General features: G+C 37.6%; 1 protein-coding gene across 1 annotated transcript in view; it reads right to left on the minus strand.

Annotated features, from left to right (window-relative positions):
• SPPL3 (signal peptide peptidase like 3) overlaps positions 1-14,294 on the minus strand; it is a 109,522-nt gene that overhangs the window by 12,489 nt on the left and 82,739 nt on the right. The window contains exons 4-6 of the mRNA XM_033098144.1: positions 7,694-7,813; positions 6,893-6,971; positions 5,661-5,773 (exon numbers count right to left, since the gene is read on the minus strand). Of these exons, the coding sequence (XP_032954035.1) occupies positions 5,661-5,773; positions 6,893-6,971; positions 7,694-7,813 (312 nt within the window). The remainder of the gene's footprint in view (positions 1-5,660; positions 5,774-6,892; positions 6,972-7,693; positions 7,814-14,294) is intronic.

A 14,294-nucleotide genomic window follows, 5' to 3' on the forward strand; every position in this document is an offset into this window, starting at 1 on the left:
CCTTCAATTTGTAAAATAATGCAACATGTGTGAAGCCCAATAAAGCGAAGCGTAATAAAATGAGGTAAGCCTGTATAATAGTTTTGCATACCCTGGATACATTAATTCAACTACTATTTAATAAGTTCCTACTGTGGGTAAGGTGTTGCATAAACAAAAGAGGAAAAAAATAATTCCCATCCCTACAACAGAGAAGGGTTAGAAAAACCGAAGTAAAACCAGGAAGAACAAAAAACTATCTCTATTCCCCGTCATTTTGTCACTCACTGAGCGCAACAGTGTGTATTTTGGAGAGATATGATAAAGAAATAATTCCTGACTTTAGACTAATCTAGGATGCTTTGTACCTTTAATTTTTTTTATAAATTTATAAAAGAACCATAAAATATATGCAAATTCATGTCATTTTAAATGAACATAATGAACTATATTAACTAGTTAGGGTCAGTTAGGCTCTGTAAAGATGAAAACATTTCAAGGCACAAAGGGATGACTGCAATACAATGTTTAAGGCATTATGAGATGTGCTGAAGGCATGCACACCATGCCCATTTTTAATCACGGGATTTCCCATTATAATTAGGAAACAAATGTTGGCTGTGTTGTGAATAAACAGACAGGCCACTGGCAGCTATAAGCTCAGCTGGCTCGAGGAACAACAGAGGTGGGTGGGAAGCCCCTGCGACAGAGGCTGGCAATTGATGACCAGAGAACAGACAAACACACGTTTGGGTACAAATGCTGGCTGGAGTGATGGAGCAAAGGGTAGCTAGAGGTGATCTGTTCAGGCTCTTACGGGGCGTGCAAAGCATCAAGGAAACAAAGGAAGGAATGAAGGCTGGAGCAGGAGAGAGATGTGCACGGGCAGTGAGGGTGAGAGGTAGGACTGATGATAAAGGGTGTGGAAACCAACTGGACAAGACAACGGGCAGGCTCCCTGGGCTAAATGTACGTGCCTCTTAACATGCAGGGGCCTGGTCCATTTCCGGGCTTTTCCATTCAATTTACCACACAATCACTTGACCCTAAACCAGCAGGAGCCCTCACCGGTCGTGCGGTCTCAGCATCCACTCAGTGCTTTGTCACTCATCTTATGCTAATCCTACCCCACACCTGGGGCAAAACCAAACATGGACAAGGCAGAACCCCCTCCGTGACAGAATTTCCTATGGCTCTATGTCCTTCTATCCTTAATCTTCCCAACAAGAAACTTTGGTTCACTAACAATTTATCAGTCTTTCATCATGTACACTGTCTGCAGCCCCCTTGGGTTATTTACTCCTTATTGTTACTGCGCACCATGGTCGTGCTTCCCCACAACTCCTAGTGCGATGTGTCCCTTCCCACTTTCTCTTCACTGCCAGTGTAAAAAACCAGTTCACATCACATCCTGCCTTAAGGTCGCTGGGTTCCCCACTTTGATGGATCAAGTCTGTCACAAAGTTGTACACCGTCAGGCACAGCGCACACTGAACAGTGCTGCCACATGGCCTCAGCCTCAGCCTGTCTCCTGTTCCCATTTCTCACCCTACTCCTCTCCGTCTAAGAGGAGCCAACCAAGTCTCCCTGCTGTACTTCAAGTTCTGTGTTTGAAGAGGCAGAATGCATCCCTTTTGACTCTGTCAGAGGAGGTTCTTCCTATCTTAAGTCTGTTGAATGACTATCACTCCTACCCCTAAATGAATACTGCCACAAGCTCGGTCTTATCCCCGAAACACACTCAACTACTCATTTAGTTTGCCTCTTTTTCATCATTCTTTCATTCAAGAAACCCTGAGAAACCTTACCTTCTTCTAAGGGCTTTTCCAAGCCAAAATGAAGAGAGGTGATAACTTTCCCTAGCTCCATGCTGCTTGAGAAACTCCCAAGACTCTCCCTAATAGCTTTGCCTACAACCTTACTTTTTGGTTAAATGTAAATTAAGCGACAGTGTTAAAGAAATAAGTTATTAATCTTAGCCACTTAGCTATTATTACTTTCAATTTATTATTGATATAATCTCTGTAACACCTTGTCTTCCCTACCAGTAAGGCCAGGGACAAAGACAATGTACCAAACTGAGCTAAAATGTCCTCGAAAAGGGTTAGGTAACCTGTAAGGTCTGAAGCAGCACTAGCAGAGCCGTATGTGGACTAAGCGCCAGAGTCCAGCATTTTAAAACAGGACAAAAATCAATTGCTAGATTTCTGGCACTGAACATTTTCTAATCATAGCTTAGTAGCAAAGTGCTATAAAATGAGGGGATGGATTAGACATTTGTCAAGACTCTTCTTGTCCCTGAACTGGTCAGGGGATGCAGACTGTGAACTTAGTTCAACGATCCTTGAACACTAGGTGTATGTACACAAGATTTATCAGCTTTTAGCTAACATACCACACCACCTATTTATTGGTCAAATCCTTTCAAGCTTTCCCAAATTTAAAAGGATAATTTGCTAGATGAAACTAAGCGTAGATTAAAAAAAAAAAAAATCTCCAGATTTAGTTCAAGAAAACTCTGAAGCTCCATCTTAATATTAATAGTTCTTAGTATAACCCTGAAAATATACTTCATGCCTAGCCCTAAAACAACTAGTTATCATTTTGTTTTCATTTTAATTTCAAAGAACAGGCTTTAATTAAGAAACACTCGTTTAAAAACTCTACTACCAAATTATCACTCCCTACAAGATGATTTCTGGAAAGAAAGTCTGGAAAGACAATTTCCACATAAGGGAAGAACATAAATCAAATTAATCACATCAATCATTAATCTGAGGAAAAAAATTTTAAAGCTCAAAGGCTGTTTTTTTTGTTTTGTTTTGTTTTTTTTTTGAGGGAAAACTCTGTACTTGGTCTTAAGGGCAGTTTAACCAGTACAAACTAGTAGAAGAGATCCTCAGACAAGTAAATATTGGGAAATAACAATAATGATAGGGCCAGTTAGGCTTTATGGGAGCTTCACTGAACACTCAAAAAAATTTCAACTATTAGGTCAATTTCTGATAGTAGCCGGGGGAAAAGAGTTTATTCTTTATGGCCAACTTTCTACTGACTCGACAGTCTAGAGGAAAAGAATTCTGTAGTGGAACGCACCCTTCAGTTACCTTACGGAGGGAGAGCTGCTTATCCCGTTCTTCCTTTAGTGAGTCTCTAACCATATTCCCACCCCCTGACTGCAGAAGTACAACGGAGAAAGTCCAGCTGGCTTGCTCTAAAATATGTTTCAGGTGGCTGTGTGGATTAGTTTATCTTGAAAAGAATGTCACCCTCCATCATGCCAACCTTTTCATTTTTTAGTGACACACTACTACCTTTCCCCGAAAAAAAGACCTAACCGGAAAACAAGCCCTAGCATGATTTTTCAGGATGACATCCCCTGAACATAAGCCCTAATGCATCTTTTGGAGCAAAAATTAATATAAAACCCGGTCTTATTTTTCAGGGAAGCATGGTAGTAAATAGGTATTTTTCTGTTCTACGCAATGCTTAGGTAGGGTAGAGATAAGAGTATAAAGAACACATTGCTTGCTGTTTTGAGAGCTATCTGATCTTTTTTGGGTTAGCAGTTTAGTAAACTTCAAGCCCTTAGCAAAACCTGTGAATAGTATCATGTGTGTCTGGACACATGAATAAAGAGTTCCATGAAAGCAGAGTCACCAAAAGTTAGCAGTGGGATTACAGAGAACCTCAGACCACCCAAGAGGCTGAGACACTTCAAGGTACTTTAAGCCTCATTTGTCATGAACTCTGAGGCTGCTAGCATCAAGACTCAGCAGTCCTGGTTAGGTGATTATTGCTTTATATTTTTTCTAGTTAAAACAGTAGCACCTGGAGCTTTCATCATCTCATTTCACATAACATTTGCGTAGGTGGAATTACGTATGCTCAATTTATATATGTACTACTTTTGGTTAAATCATTCTTCTGCAAAAATCAAGAGTTGATCTCAGAAAAAGTCAAATGCACACACCTGCTACTTTATCATTCTTAATACCAAGTATATATAAAACAGGCATTACCCTTCTACAATAAGCTGGGCAGGCAACTGTATGACTGGATGTAACGTCTTTTTCTCAACTTACTCATTATCAACCTGCAGAAGCACTGAAATATCAAACACCAAACCATGAGACTACTGAAAGCACTGGTACTCGATTTGGGAAATCTAGCCTTCTGACAACCACTTAAAATAAAAATTCTAAACACTGCATTTCAGAGTGTTTATATACACAGTGGGCACTTGAGTACTGAAGTGAATGATCACAGCAAATGCTTCCGAAGGCAATCTAGGTGCTAAAATGGGACGACTCAGAAATCAGCACAGGTGAATGACCACAGGGACTGGTGATTGTGACTCTGTTTCCCTTTCTGAGTCAATAAAAGTCTAAGTCTAGAGGGAAACGATCTGTAAGCTCAATAAGCTGCTTTTGAGTTTCAGTACTTGGTATATGGTAAGCACTCAAAGAAAGCAATGAATAACAACGATGGCATTATTTATATAATTATAAATAGTATGTTTAACATTTTCAAGGTCATCAAACAGTAAAACTGACAGTTGTTATTTAGATGTACAGTTCTGTGAATTCTAACACCTGTAGAGTGGTTGAGCCACCATCAAACTTGACATATAGAATGGCTGTGTCACCCCAATAAAATCCCTGTGCTATTTCTTTTAGTCACACCCTCCCCGCTACATTACCTGCTGGCAACCACTGATCTGCTCTCCATCACTATAATTTTATCTTCTTAAGCAAAAAAATATATTTAAAAATAAGTACATTATATTTTGTATGTTCTTTTAAAAGTGCTTTTTCTGTAAATCATCTTTGATTAAAATAACATATGCTATTTAAACATAATTGCACAGAGCTTGCAATTCCCTCTATAGTTTGGTTCCCTGATAATATTCTTAACAGTTTTTCACTAATCATTAGGTTGGTGCAAAAGTAATTGAAGTTTAAAATGTTATAAACAATTCCAAAAACTGCAATTACTTTTGCACCAACCCAATAATTTGGTACATATAACTTTCAAATCATTGTATTGGGGTTAAAGTAATTTATGAGGAAAAAAAGTCCCAAGAAACAGAAGGAAAAGTTTTCAGTTTTCCTTAGGGTTTAAAATTTCTTCTTTATTAAGACTGTATTACTGATTCCGGATCACAGCAAAAAATACAGTTTAAAATCTTTTTTTGTTGTTGTTAAATTCTATTCTGTTTGACCATAAGCAGAACATCTGTGGTTTTGAAATGTCCAGAAGAGGCAAATTCAGAGACAGAAGTAGATTAATGAGTGATTAGGCCTTGGTGGGGAGAGTGGGTAAGTGACTGCTAACGGGTATGAGTTTTAGAGGATGGGTGATGAAAAAGCTCTAAAACTGATTGTGCTGATGATGGTTTCACAACTCTGTAGGTGTACTAAAAACCACTGAATTGTACACTTTGAATAGGTAAATTGTATGGCATGTGAATTATATCTCAAAGCCCTTATTAAAAGTTTCCTTTAAAATGTGGGTAAAAATAGTAAAACTCAATAATACAGAACACCATCTTTGGATACCTAATATTCATGGTAATCAGACGTAGTATTACTAAAACACAGACAGTAGAGAAGGGAGGACAGACAAATGTAATTCTCTATAAACTATATCAGAATTTCAACTTGTCACATATTACTCACCATCCATGAGAAGCCAATGGCCAGTGAGAACCCAGATGAGGACGAGCATGACAGACAGAGAGAAGGATAGCAGCTCAGCAGCAGTGAAACGCCCACAGCAACCGAAAGAAATCCTGGAAAACACAAGACATTTACTGGACTAATGGGCAATAAATTTTATTCAATAACCGAATTCTCCTTTGCTTCTTCATGATCAGAGTTCATTAGGGCCAGATTAGAATAACAGGTGATACCTACCGTGTTTCCCTGAAAATAAGACCTAGCCGGACCATCAGCTCTAATGCGTCTTTTGGAGCAAAAATTAATATAAGACCCAGTCTTATATTATGTTAGATCTAAGACCCAGTCTTATTTTACTATAATATAGCAAAAATTAATGTGAGACCCGGTCTTATTTTACTATAAGATTAATTTTTGCTCCAAAAGACGCATTACAGATGATTGTCTGGCTAGGTCTTATTTTCAGGGAAACAGGGTAGATACCCGCTTTGACGTAAACTACAGAGAGCTCAGAGAATTATACTTCTGCACCCAATCGATAACGTACTTTTTATCCCAAATTATCAACATGGTTGTTAATAAGTTTATAGTGACAACATCTATCTTTGGAGATTCTAAGTATAGGGAAAAATTCTATTCTTATGAGAAAAACAAAATGAAGAAAGTTAATAATTCGATTCATTTAGCAAAGATGAATAAACACTTACAGTAAACCTATTTAGTTAACACCAACTCTTAGGAAAATCAGCTGCCCCAAGTGACTGGTTTCCTCAGTGCATACAGCACCTCCGCTAGCAATAGCTTTGTTTTCAGGGATCAATGGCTTTAGTAGTTAAGGTGTGAACACTTGGCTTAAACCTAAGTGTCTAGTCTATACTCTAGGTCACCAAAGATCAAAGGCAAAGAATGTTTGAGTAACTACTGTTTTCATAGTCTATTAACTCACTAGCAAAGGAATGAAAGTGTTGTTTTAAAAGAAAACTCATCTTTCAATAATCTGAGCAGGAAGCCTATTACAATGACTCTAACTTCCTAAGATTTGTTTTTATTTCCTCTGCCACGAAAAGGTGCAAAAGTAATATCTTCCAGTGTTAAAGATCAAACATCTCACTTCCCAGTTTTCTGGCATTTGTGTGCTCCAGTCAGTATCAGAAATTTAGATTCCTAATAATGCCATCAAGTATGAGAGAAACACATACACAAGTTTATAATTTAGAGGAAACTGTCCTTACTTGTTCTGAGGTGAACAGGGTCTCGTTAAATACTGGCACATCGGGAGAAGAAGAAAAGCAAAAGCTATTGTTGCAAGAACTACAGAGAGAAAATGTATGGTTAAATTTTATTGTGCGTGTGGTTTTTTTTACATTATAAGAAAAATGGCATGACTTATGGAAACTTAATCATTTCCCAGAATACTTTTCTTGACAAGTGGATACAATAAAATTAATTAGCTAGAGAAGAAAAATATCTTCCTTTAGCATTGCACAGATAACCCCTTAAAAACAAAGTACCTGATTTGAAGTAAGGGGAAGCACAGGTAGGTTTTCTTATTCTCTTCTATCTCAACAAGAAAAGATAAATAGTGGGCCAGGGGATGATCTAACAAGTCTAGCATTTTGTTCATGTAGTATACATTTCCATCATTGCTTAGCTTAAAAACTGATCAGAGAGCTGACAGTCCAATTACCTGGATTAGTTACCAGTGTTTCTACCTGCAGAAGCACTGGTAGGGTTGTCAGTGAGCTCTCTGCCAGACTGGGCTTCTGGTAACCTCCCAGACCAGGAGCCAAAGCAGTCCTGCTCTGGTGTCACAAAGCTCACATGGTTTCAAACCCCTGGTCTTTTGTTCAGGTTATGCTGGCGGGCCTGAACTGTCAAATGGTTCAAAGAAGGGGTGAGGGGAGGGGAAAGCCACTTATGAAGAAAGACTTGCATATCATGGTGTACAAATCTTAATTTTTGAATGACGATTAAAAAAAGGTGAAGATTTTTCCCTTTAGATTAACGTTAAGAACAGACAGAAATTCATTTACCTGCTGTACATATTGTAAAAACTACTTGAACTGAGTCAAAGAAGAAGAACATGACTAGGAGAGAGACAGATGCTCCAATTGGCAGGAACAGGGCCTGGGTGGAGTCAATAGTCTGGATGCCTGCAAGAGAGAAAGGGACATGTTAACGATGTATGTGACAGGTACCATGCCGTGTACTTTAGGTATAGTAACGCGTTAAAATGCGGACAGTTCTAGGGATTAGTATGTACCATTAGTATGTCCCACAGATTAGCTAGGCCCTGAGTCTTTCCTTCCCAATGAGATTATGAGCTCCTTGCTCTCCTCATAGTACTTTCATCATAGCAGTTGTTCAAAAAAAAATTCTTATCGAGTTAAACTACCACTTGCTGGTGCTAACCACCTGGATGGCAGGGTGCCAAAAAACAAAAACAAAATCATGACCATTCAAAGGTAGTGAAAACTGAGATTAGTCAATTTGAACACATCTGTGGTGGTGTTATAGGTTTGGTGACTGAGGTGGTTTAAACTCACTGAATAATTTTTCATCATCTGTGGATTTAATATGTTCACTCTTCCCCACTGTCCATAATAGTTAAGGACTGATTTTGGGGGTGAGAGAAAGGGAGAGAACCAAAGATCTGAAAACAGCAAATCAAAAAAATTATTTGACGGAAACATTTTAAAGAACAAGTAGGATTTAGCACAATGGTCCTCAGGTCTTGGCTGCTCATTAGAATCACCTGGGGAGCTTAAAAAAAATTAACAGTGTCCAGGCCCAACCCCAGATCAATTAAACGGGGGCTAGTAGGCCCAACGAAAAACTCCCACAAAATTTTATTTTCAGCCAGTGTTGAGAAACATTAATAGAGTATTTGATGGAAAAGTAAAACATGACAAAATCTGATAACCACTGAATGGAAAGAAAAAATTACTAATTTGAGCTTGTGTGTTACTACTTCCAAATTAATGCTGCTGAGACATCATGAAGTATATAATACATGAGAGGAACTAAAGAAGAAATTTCCATTGGTCTATTACTTTGCCAGAGCCATACTGTTTTGATAATTATAGCTTTGTAGTATAACTTGAAGTCAGGGAATATGATACTGCCAGCTTTGTTCTTTTCTCAGGATCGCTTTGGCTATCTGGGGTCTTTTGACACACAGACCAATGGAACAGAATTGAGAGCCCAGAAATAAACCCACACATATGTGGCAACTAAATTTCGACAAAGGGACCAAAAATATACAATGGAGAAAGGAAAACTGGAAAGCCACATGCAAAAGAATGAAACTAGACTACTGTCTGATACTATACACAAAAATTAACTCAAAATGGATTAAAGACTTGATAATAAGATTTGAAACAATAAAATGCACAGAGGAAAACATAGGCACTAATCTTACGGACCTTGGTCTCAGGTTTTTGCGAACTTGACTCCAAAGGCAAGGGAAGTAAAAGCAAAAAATAAATGAATGGAACTACATTAAACTTAAAAGCTTCTGCACAGCAGAAGAAACTATCAATAAAACAAAAAGGCAACCAACTGAATCGGAGAAGATATTTGCAAATGATTCCTACAATAAAGGGTTAATATCCAAAATATATAAAAAACTCACACAACTCAGTAACAAAAAAACCAAACAATCCAATTAAAAAATGGGCAGAGGACCTGAAGAGACAATTTTCCAAGGAAGACATACAGATAGATATGTGATAACAGATATGGCCAACAGATATATGAAAAGATGCTCAACGTCACTAGCTATTATATAAGGAAAATGCAAATCAAAAACATACCTCACACCTGTTAGAATGGCTATTATCAATAAGACAAGACGATGTGAAGAAAAGGGAACCCTTATACTGCTGGTAGGAATGCAAATTGGTGCAGCCACTATAGAAAACAGTATGGAGGTTCCTCAAAAAATTAAGAATAGGATTACCCAGCAATCCTGTTCTGGAAAAATCTACCTGAAAAACTTGAAAACATTTATTCATAAAGATGTATGTAACCCCCTTCCCCCAAAATGAAAACCATAAAAAAGACAAATGTACCCCTATGTTCACTGCAGCATTATCATGGTAGCCAAGACATGGAAACAACCCAAGTGTCTTTCAAAGGATGACTGGATAAAGAAAATGTGGTACCTATATACAATGGAATACTACTCAACCATAAGATGAAATCTGTGACAACATGGATAGATCTTGAGAATATCAAGCTAAGTGAAATAAGTGAGATGGAAAAGGAGAAGAACCATATGATTTCATTCATATGTGGGATATAAAACAGAAAGCAACAAATGAACACACAAACCAACAAATAATCTCATAGACACAGACAACAGAATGGTGGTTACCAGAGTTTGAGAAAGGGGGATGGGGGAGGAAGAAGAGGGTAAAGGGGATCAAATATATGGTGGTGGGAAGAAACTAGACTTTGGGTGGTGAGCATACAATGCAATATACAGATAATGTATTACAGAATCGCACCCTTGAAACATATTAACCAATGTTACCTCAATAAATTTAATTAAAATTTTTATATGACCTATGATAAAGAAATACTAGAAGTAAAAATCTCTCTTCATTAAATTAAGGCTATGAATAAAATGTTACACAACCAGAATGAACATAACTAGACACAAAGGACTGCAATCATCAACCGACATTTAAAAATTGCTCTTAGGTATTTAAATTTACCTCAAGAAAGCTATGTAGAGATTTTGGTGAAATGAAATATTAAATATTTCTACAAAACAAAATTGCTTCTTATTGGCTAGGTAGATGAGTCAATAATTCACTTAGGCATAGCACAATTCCATTTAGAAAGAGTGATCTACGTGTCAAGACAAACAGAAATGATCTGGAGATGAGGTCTATCCTGAATTGTAGTCAAACCCATGCAGCTTGGCATGGATCATTTTAGGGGGGGTGTATCTTAAAGTGTCTTATGGAAACACTTATAAAACAAAACTATGAAATGTCTAACTAAATTTCACCTAAATAGTTTTGTTTTTTTTTAAATTTCAGTGCTCTACAATTGTTCAAAGAACTAGAGGAAACGATAGAATTTCAGATGCCTTTTACAACAGAAAATAATAAGTTTCTCAAATAAATGATTATTTGTTATACGGTAAGAAAAAAATCTTTAAAAAAATAAAATAAATGCTAACTCCCCCCCCTCCTTTCTTTAAAAGGAAGCATCATATATAGTCTACAGACTATACATGTAGACTATTAATTACGTTGGTTTAAAATATGAACAGAAAAATGAAATGGCTGGCTACAACAAAGACTGTTTAGTAAGTAAGGCATGAGAAATATTTCTAAATTTTAGAAATTCATTCTGCAATTAAAATGCAAAACTGAATACAAAGAACTGTTCTAGAATATTAGGTAGAATGCACAGAATTTGTTTTTTGAAAGCACAGATTTTATTTAAACCAGGAGGTATCAGACTTCCACCAGTTTTACAGAAGGATGTCCAAGAGAGCTTACCAAACAGTGTCACAGGGAAAGTCAAGCTCCTTTAGTTGCTGACAATATGCTACCTAAAACAATGTGCACCACTTCAATACAGCATTTCCTAAAAGGTCTGGAGAAAATGGTGTTGAAGGGGAAGGGGCTACTTAGAAATTTTAGCCCAAATCTAGTGACTTCAAAACAAAACAGCAAAGCAAAACATAACAGCCATAATTGGAAGGACTTAAGTGCAGATGCATTATCTTTAAAACCAAAATCAACATAAGAAATAGGCATGATGAAGGAATTAAAATTTATTTTTTAGCATTCAATGAACATGGCTACAGGCTAACTACATATCTGGTCATAAAACAGACAGTGATAGGCGGCCGGATGGCTCAGTTGTTTAGAGTGCAAGCTCTTAACTAGGTTGCCGGTTCGATTCCCACACGGGCCAGTGAGCTGAGCCCTCCACAACTAGATTGAAAACAAGTTGGAGCTGAGCTGGGGCTCCACAACTACATTGAAAACAACAATGATTTGACATCCTGGAAAAACATACTGTTCCCTAATATTCCCCAATAAAAACGACAACAACAAAACCAGATATTGAGCAATACATTAATGTATCATTGATAATTGTTAAGAAAGTTACTCATTTTGTAACTTTTAACCAAATATTCACTAAACACCTATTATACAGTAGGCAACATGCGGGATTTAAAAAAACAAAACAAAAACAAAATGTCATTTCCAGATCTCACAGAGTTTCGAGTCTAAGTGCGTATTTCTATTAATGAAGAGAATTCCAATTGTACATCTCCATCGATCTCTGCAGTTCAAATAAATTACATGGGAAACCCAGTAAAGGACTTCAAGATGTCAGATAATGGGGTAGGGGTGGGGCTTTAAAAAAAAACACAACAGTTAATAATAATTAAATGAAGGACTGAGGTGCCGGGGTTGGGGGGATCTCTATATAGGCTTCCTGGGGCAGATGTAATGATAAGACAGGAAATAGAACAAGCTTAGGGAAAACCAGACAGGACCTTGCCCCCACTTTCTTTCTAACCTTTTTTATTATAAAGCCTAACACACAGAAAAGTACATGAAACAAAAATGTAGAGGCCAGTGAATCATCATGTAGTGAATACCACCCAGGTCAAAAAACAGAACCGTGCCAAACTCAGAAGTTTGTCGCGTGCCCTCCTGGTCACTAACTACTCTTTTCCCAAAGGGAACTGCTGTCTCTCTTTCCCCAAAGGGAACTGCTGTCCCTGCTTTTATGATACTTTCTTCTGTGCTTCACTCTATATGGTTTCTACCCAAGAATGCACCTTAAAATACTAATTCGTATTTATTTTGCCTGGCCTTTGAACTTACATTGAATTGTGCAGTATGTATCTTATGTCTGGCTTCTTTCACTCAATATTATGGGAAACATCCATGCTCTTATGCATAGCTGTAGTTCACTCCTTTTCATGTCTTTTCCACAAATTCCTTGATTTTTATTTATTCTGGGAGTGGGCAACTGCAACCTTTAAGAAACTTCTCTCCACTGCTCACTTTCTCCTACAATCAGTTCAAAACACTCTTGCCAAACTCTTAACATTAAATTCATACCCTCCTTTTCTTAGAACTTTTCCCCCAATTCGTCTCCACTGTTGATCATTCAGGACTTCAATCTCTTTAGAACTTACACAACCTCTTATATTTCTCTGTTCGTCTTTCAGGCTATTGTTTCTTTGATTTTTGATAAATGCATTCTATTTTCCATGCCATCCTTTTAAACTGAAATGGTATCACACTCCATAATCAAGTACTGGCCTTCTCGACAACGGCCATTTCTCTCATTATGTTGTCCCTGATTTAAGTGGAGGGGACTGCATTGTATCCTAATCTGTGCTTATCACTGTGATGTCCATGGCCCAGACTACACACTGAAGAAATTGTTGAGGATAATTTAACATAACACACGAGGTGGATTTAAGAAAGTGACCATTTAAACAACCATCTACTATTCTTTAGACACTGATCAATAATGAGAAATTAAAAAACTGATGTTACCAGGTAACTTCCTTCCACTGTAAGGACTGACTTAACCATTTATTTGAGGATAAACATTGTACTTAGATACACAGTATTGATTTCTTAGGTGTCTGTGATGCAATGTACACAGATTTATAAGGTTTAAGTCCATCGTTTGCATATATGCTATATAACAGAATTTTTAAAGGCGTTTCAAGAGTATAAAGTGATTTGGCTTAAAATGTTGTTGGATGGTGAATTACTATGTAATAATTTAACCTGAAAGTCAGATACTGACGCTGGGTTTTACCTGGTTCCTGGTAAGTTACTGGTATGGGATTTTACCTCATACAAGGAGCAGTTTTCTAAGAAAAGACTCATTATATTTAAATGATTGTACTCACTGTATGTATCGTGCCTGCTTTACACCGCGGAGGACAGTGATCTCCAATTAAGCTTCCAAGGTGCTCTGTGAATATTCTTTGTAACTTTATATTAGATCCCTAGCGGTTCCTCCCTATGAGGGGGGGACCTGAACCTCTCCTGTATCAGGCTCACTCTCTGCTCTGTGCCTGTCACTAATTACATGCTCTTTCCACCTGGAATGGTGACTTCTCCGCCACTCCAAGTTCACTGTTTTACGTTTCAAGTCAAACTCGCCTTCTCTAGGAAAGAGTCCCCTCACTAACCTGACCCACTGTTGCTCACGCTGACTTGCCTTTCTCTTTACTCTTTGCACGTGGATGTCAAAATGACTTCACCTCTAGTGCTTACTCTCATCTACTGGCAGAAGCTTGTTCTGAAGGATTCTGAGACGATGGTACGGGTCCCTGAGAAAACGTACTTGCTCTAGATATAGAATGGGAAGCGGGATTTGCTATCTCTGTCTTAGCACTTCATTAATACCATGGAAAGTATTTTGGCCACGCTGCCCATGTGACAACTTGGGAACCAGCTCCTGTACTTTTGCATCTTTCAATATATATAACAGAATGTTGAGTGCATGGTAGGTACCCAATATCAATCTCTTAATATTATCAAACCAACTCTCTTTATTTCTAATTCAATTCTCTATAATAAGCATCATCAATTTTCTATGACTCTATTGATAAGTACAATTGAT

The sequence above is a fragment of the Rhinolophus ferrumequinum genome, chromosome 25 (assembly GCF_004115265.2).
Source record: "Rhinolophus ferrumequinum isolate MPI-CBG mRhiFer1 chromosome 25, mRhiFer1_v1.p, whole genome shotgun sequence".
NCBI lineage: Eukaryota > Metazoa > Chordata > Mammalia > Chiroptera > Rhinolophidae > Rhinolophus > Rhinolophus ferrumequinum.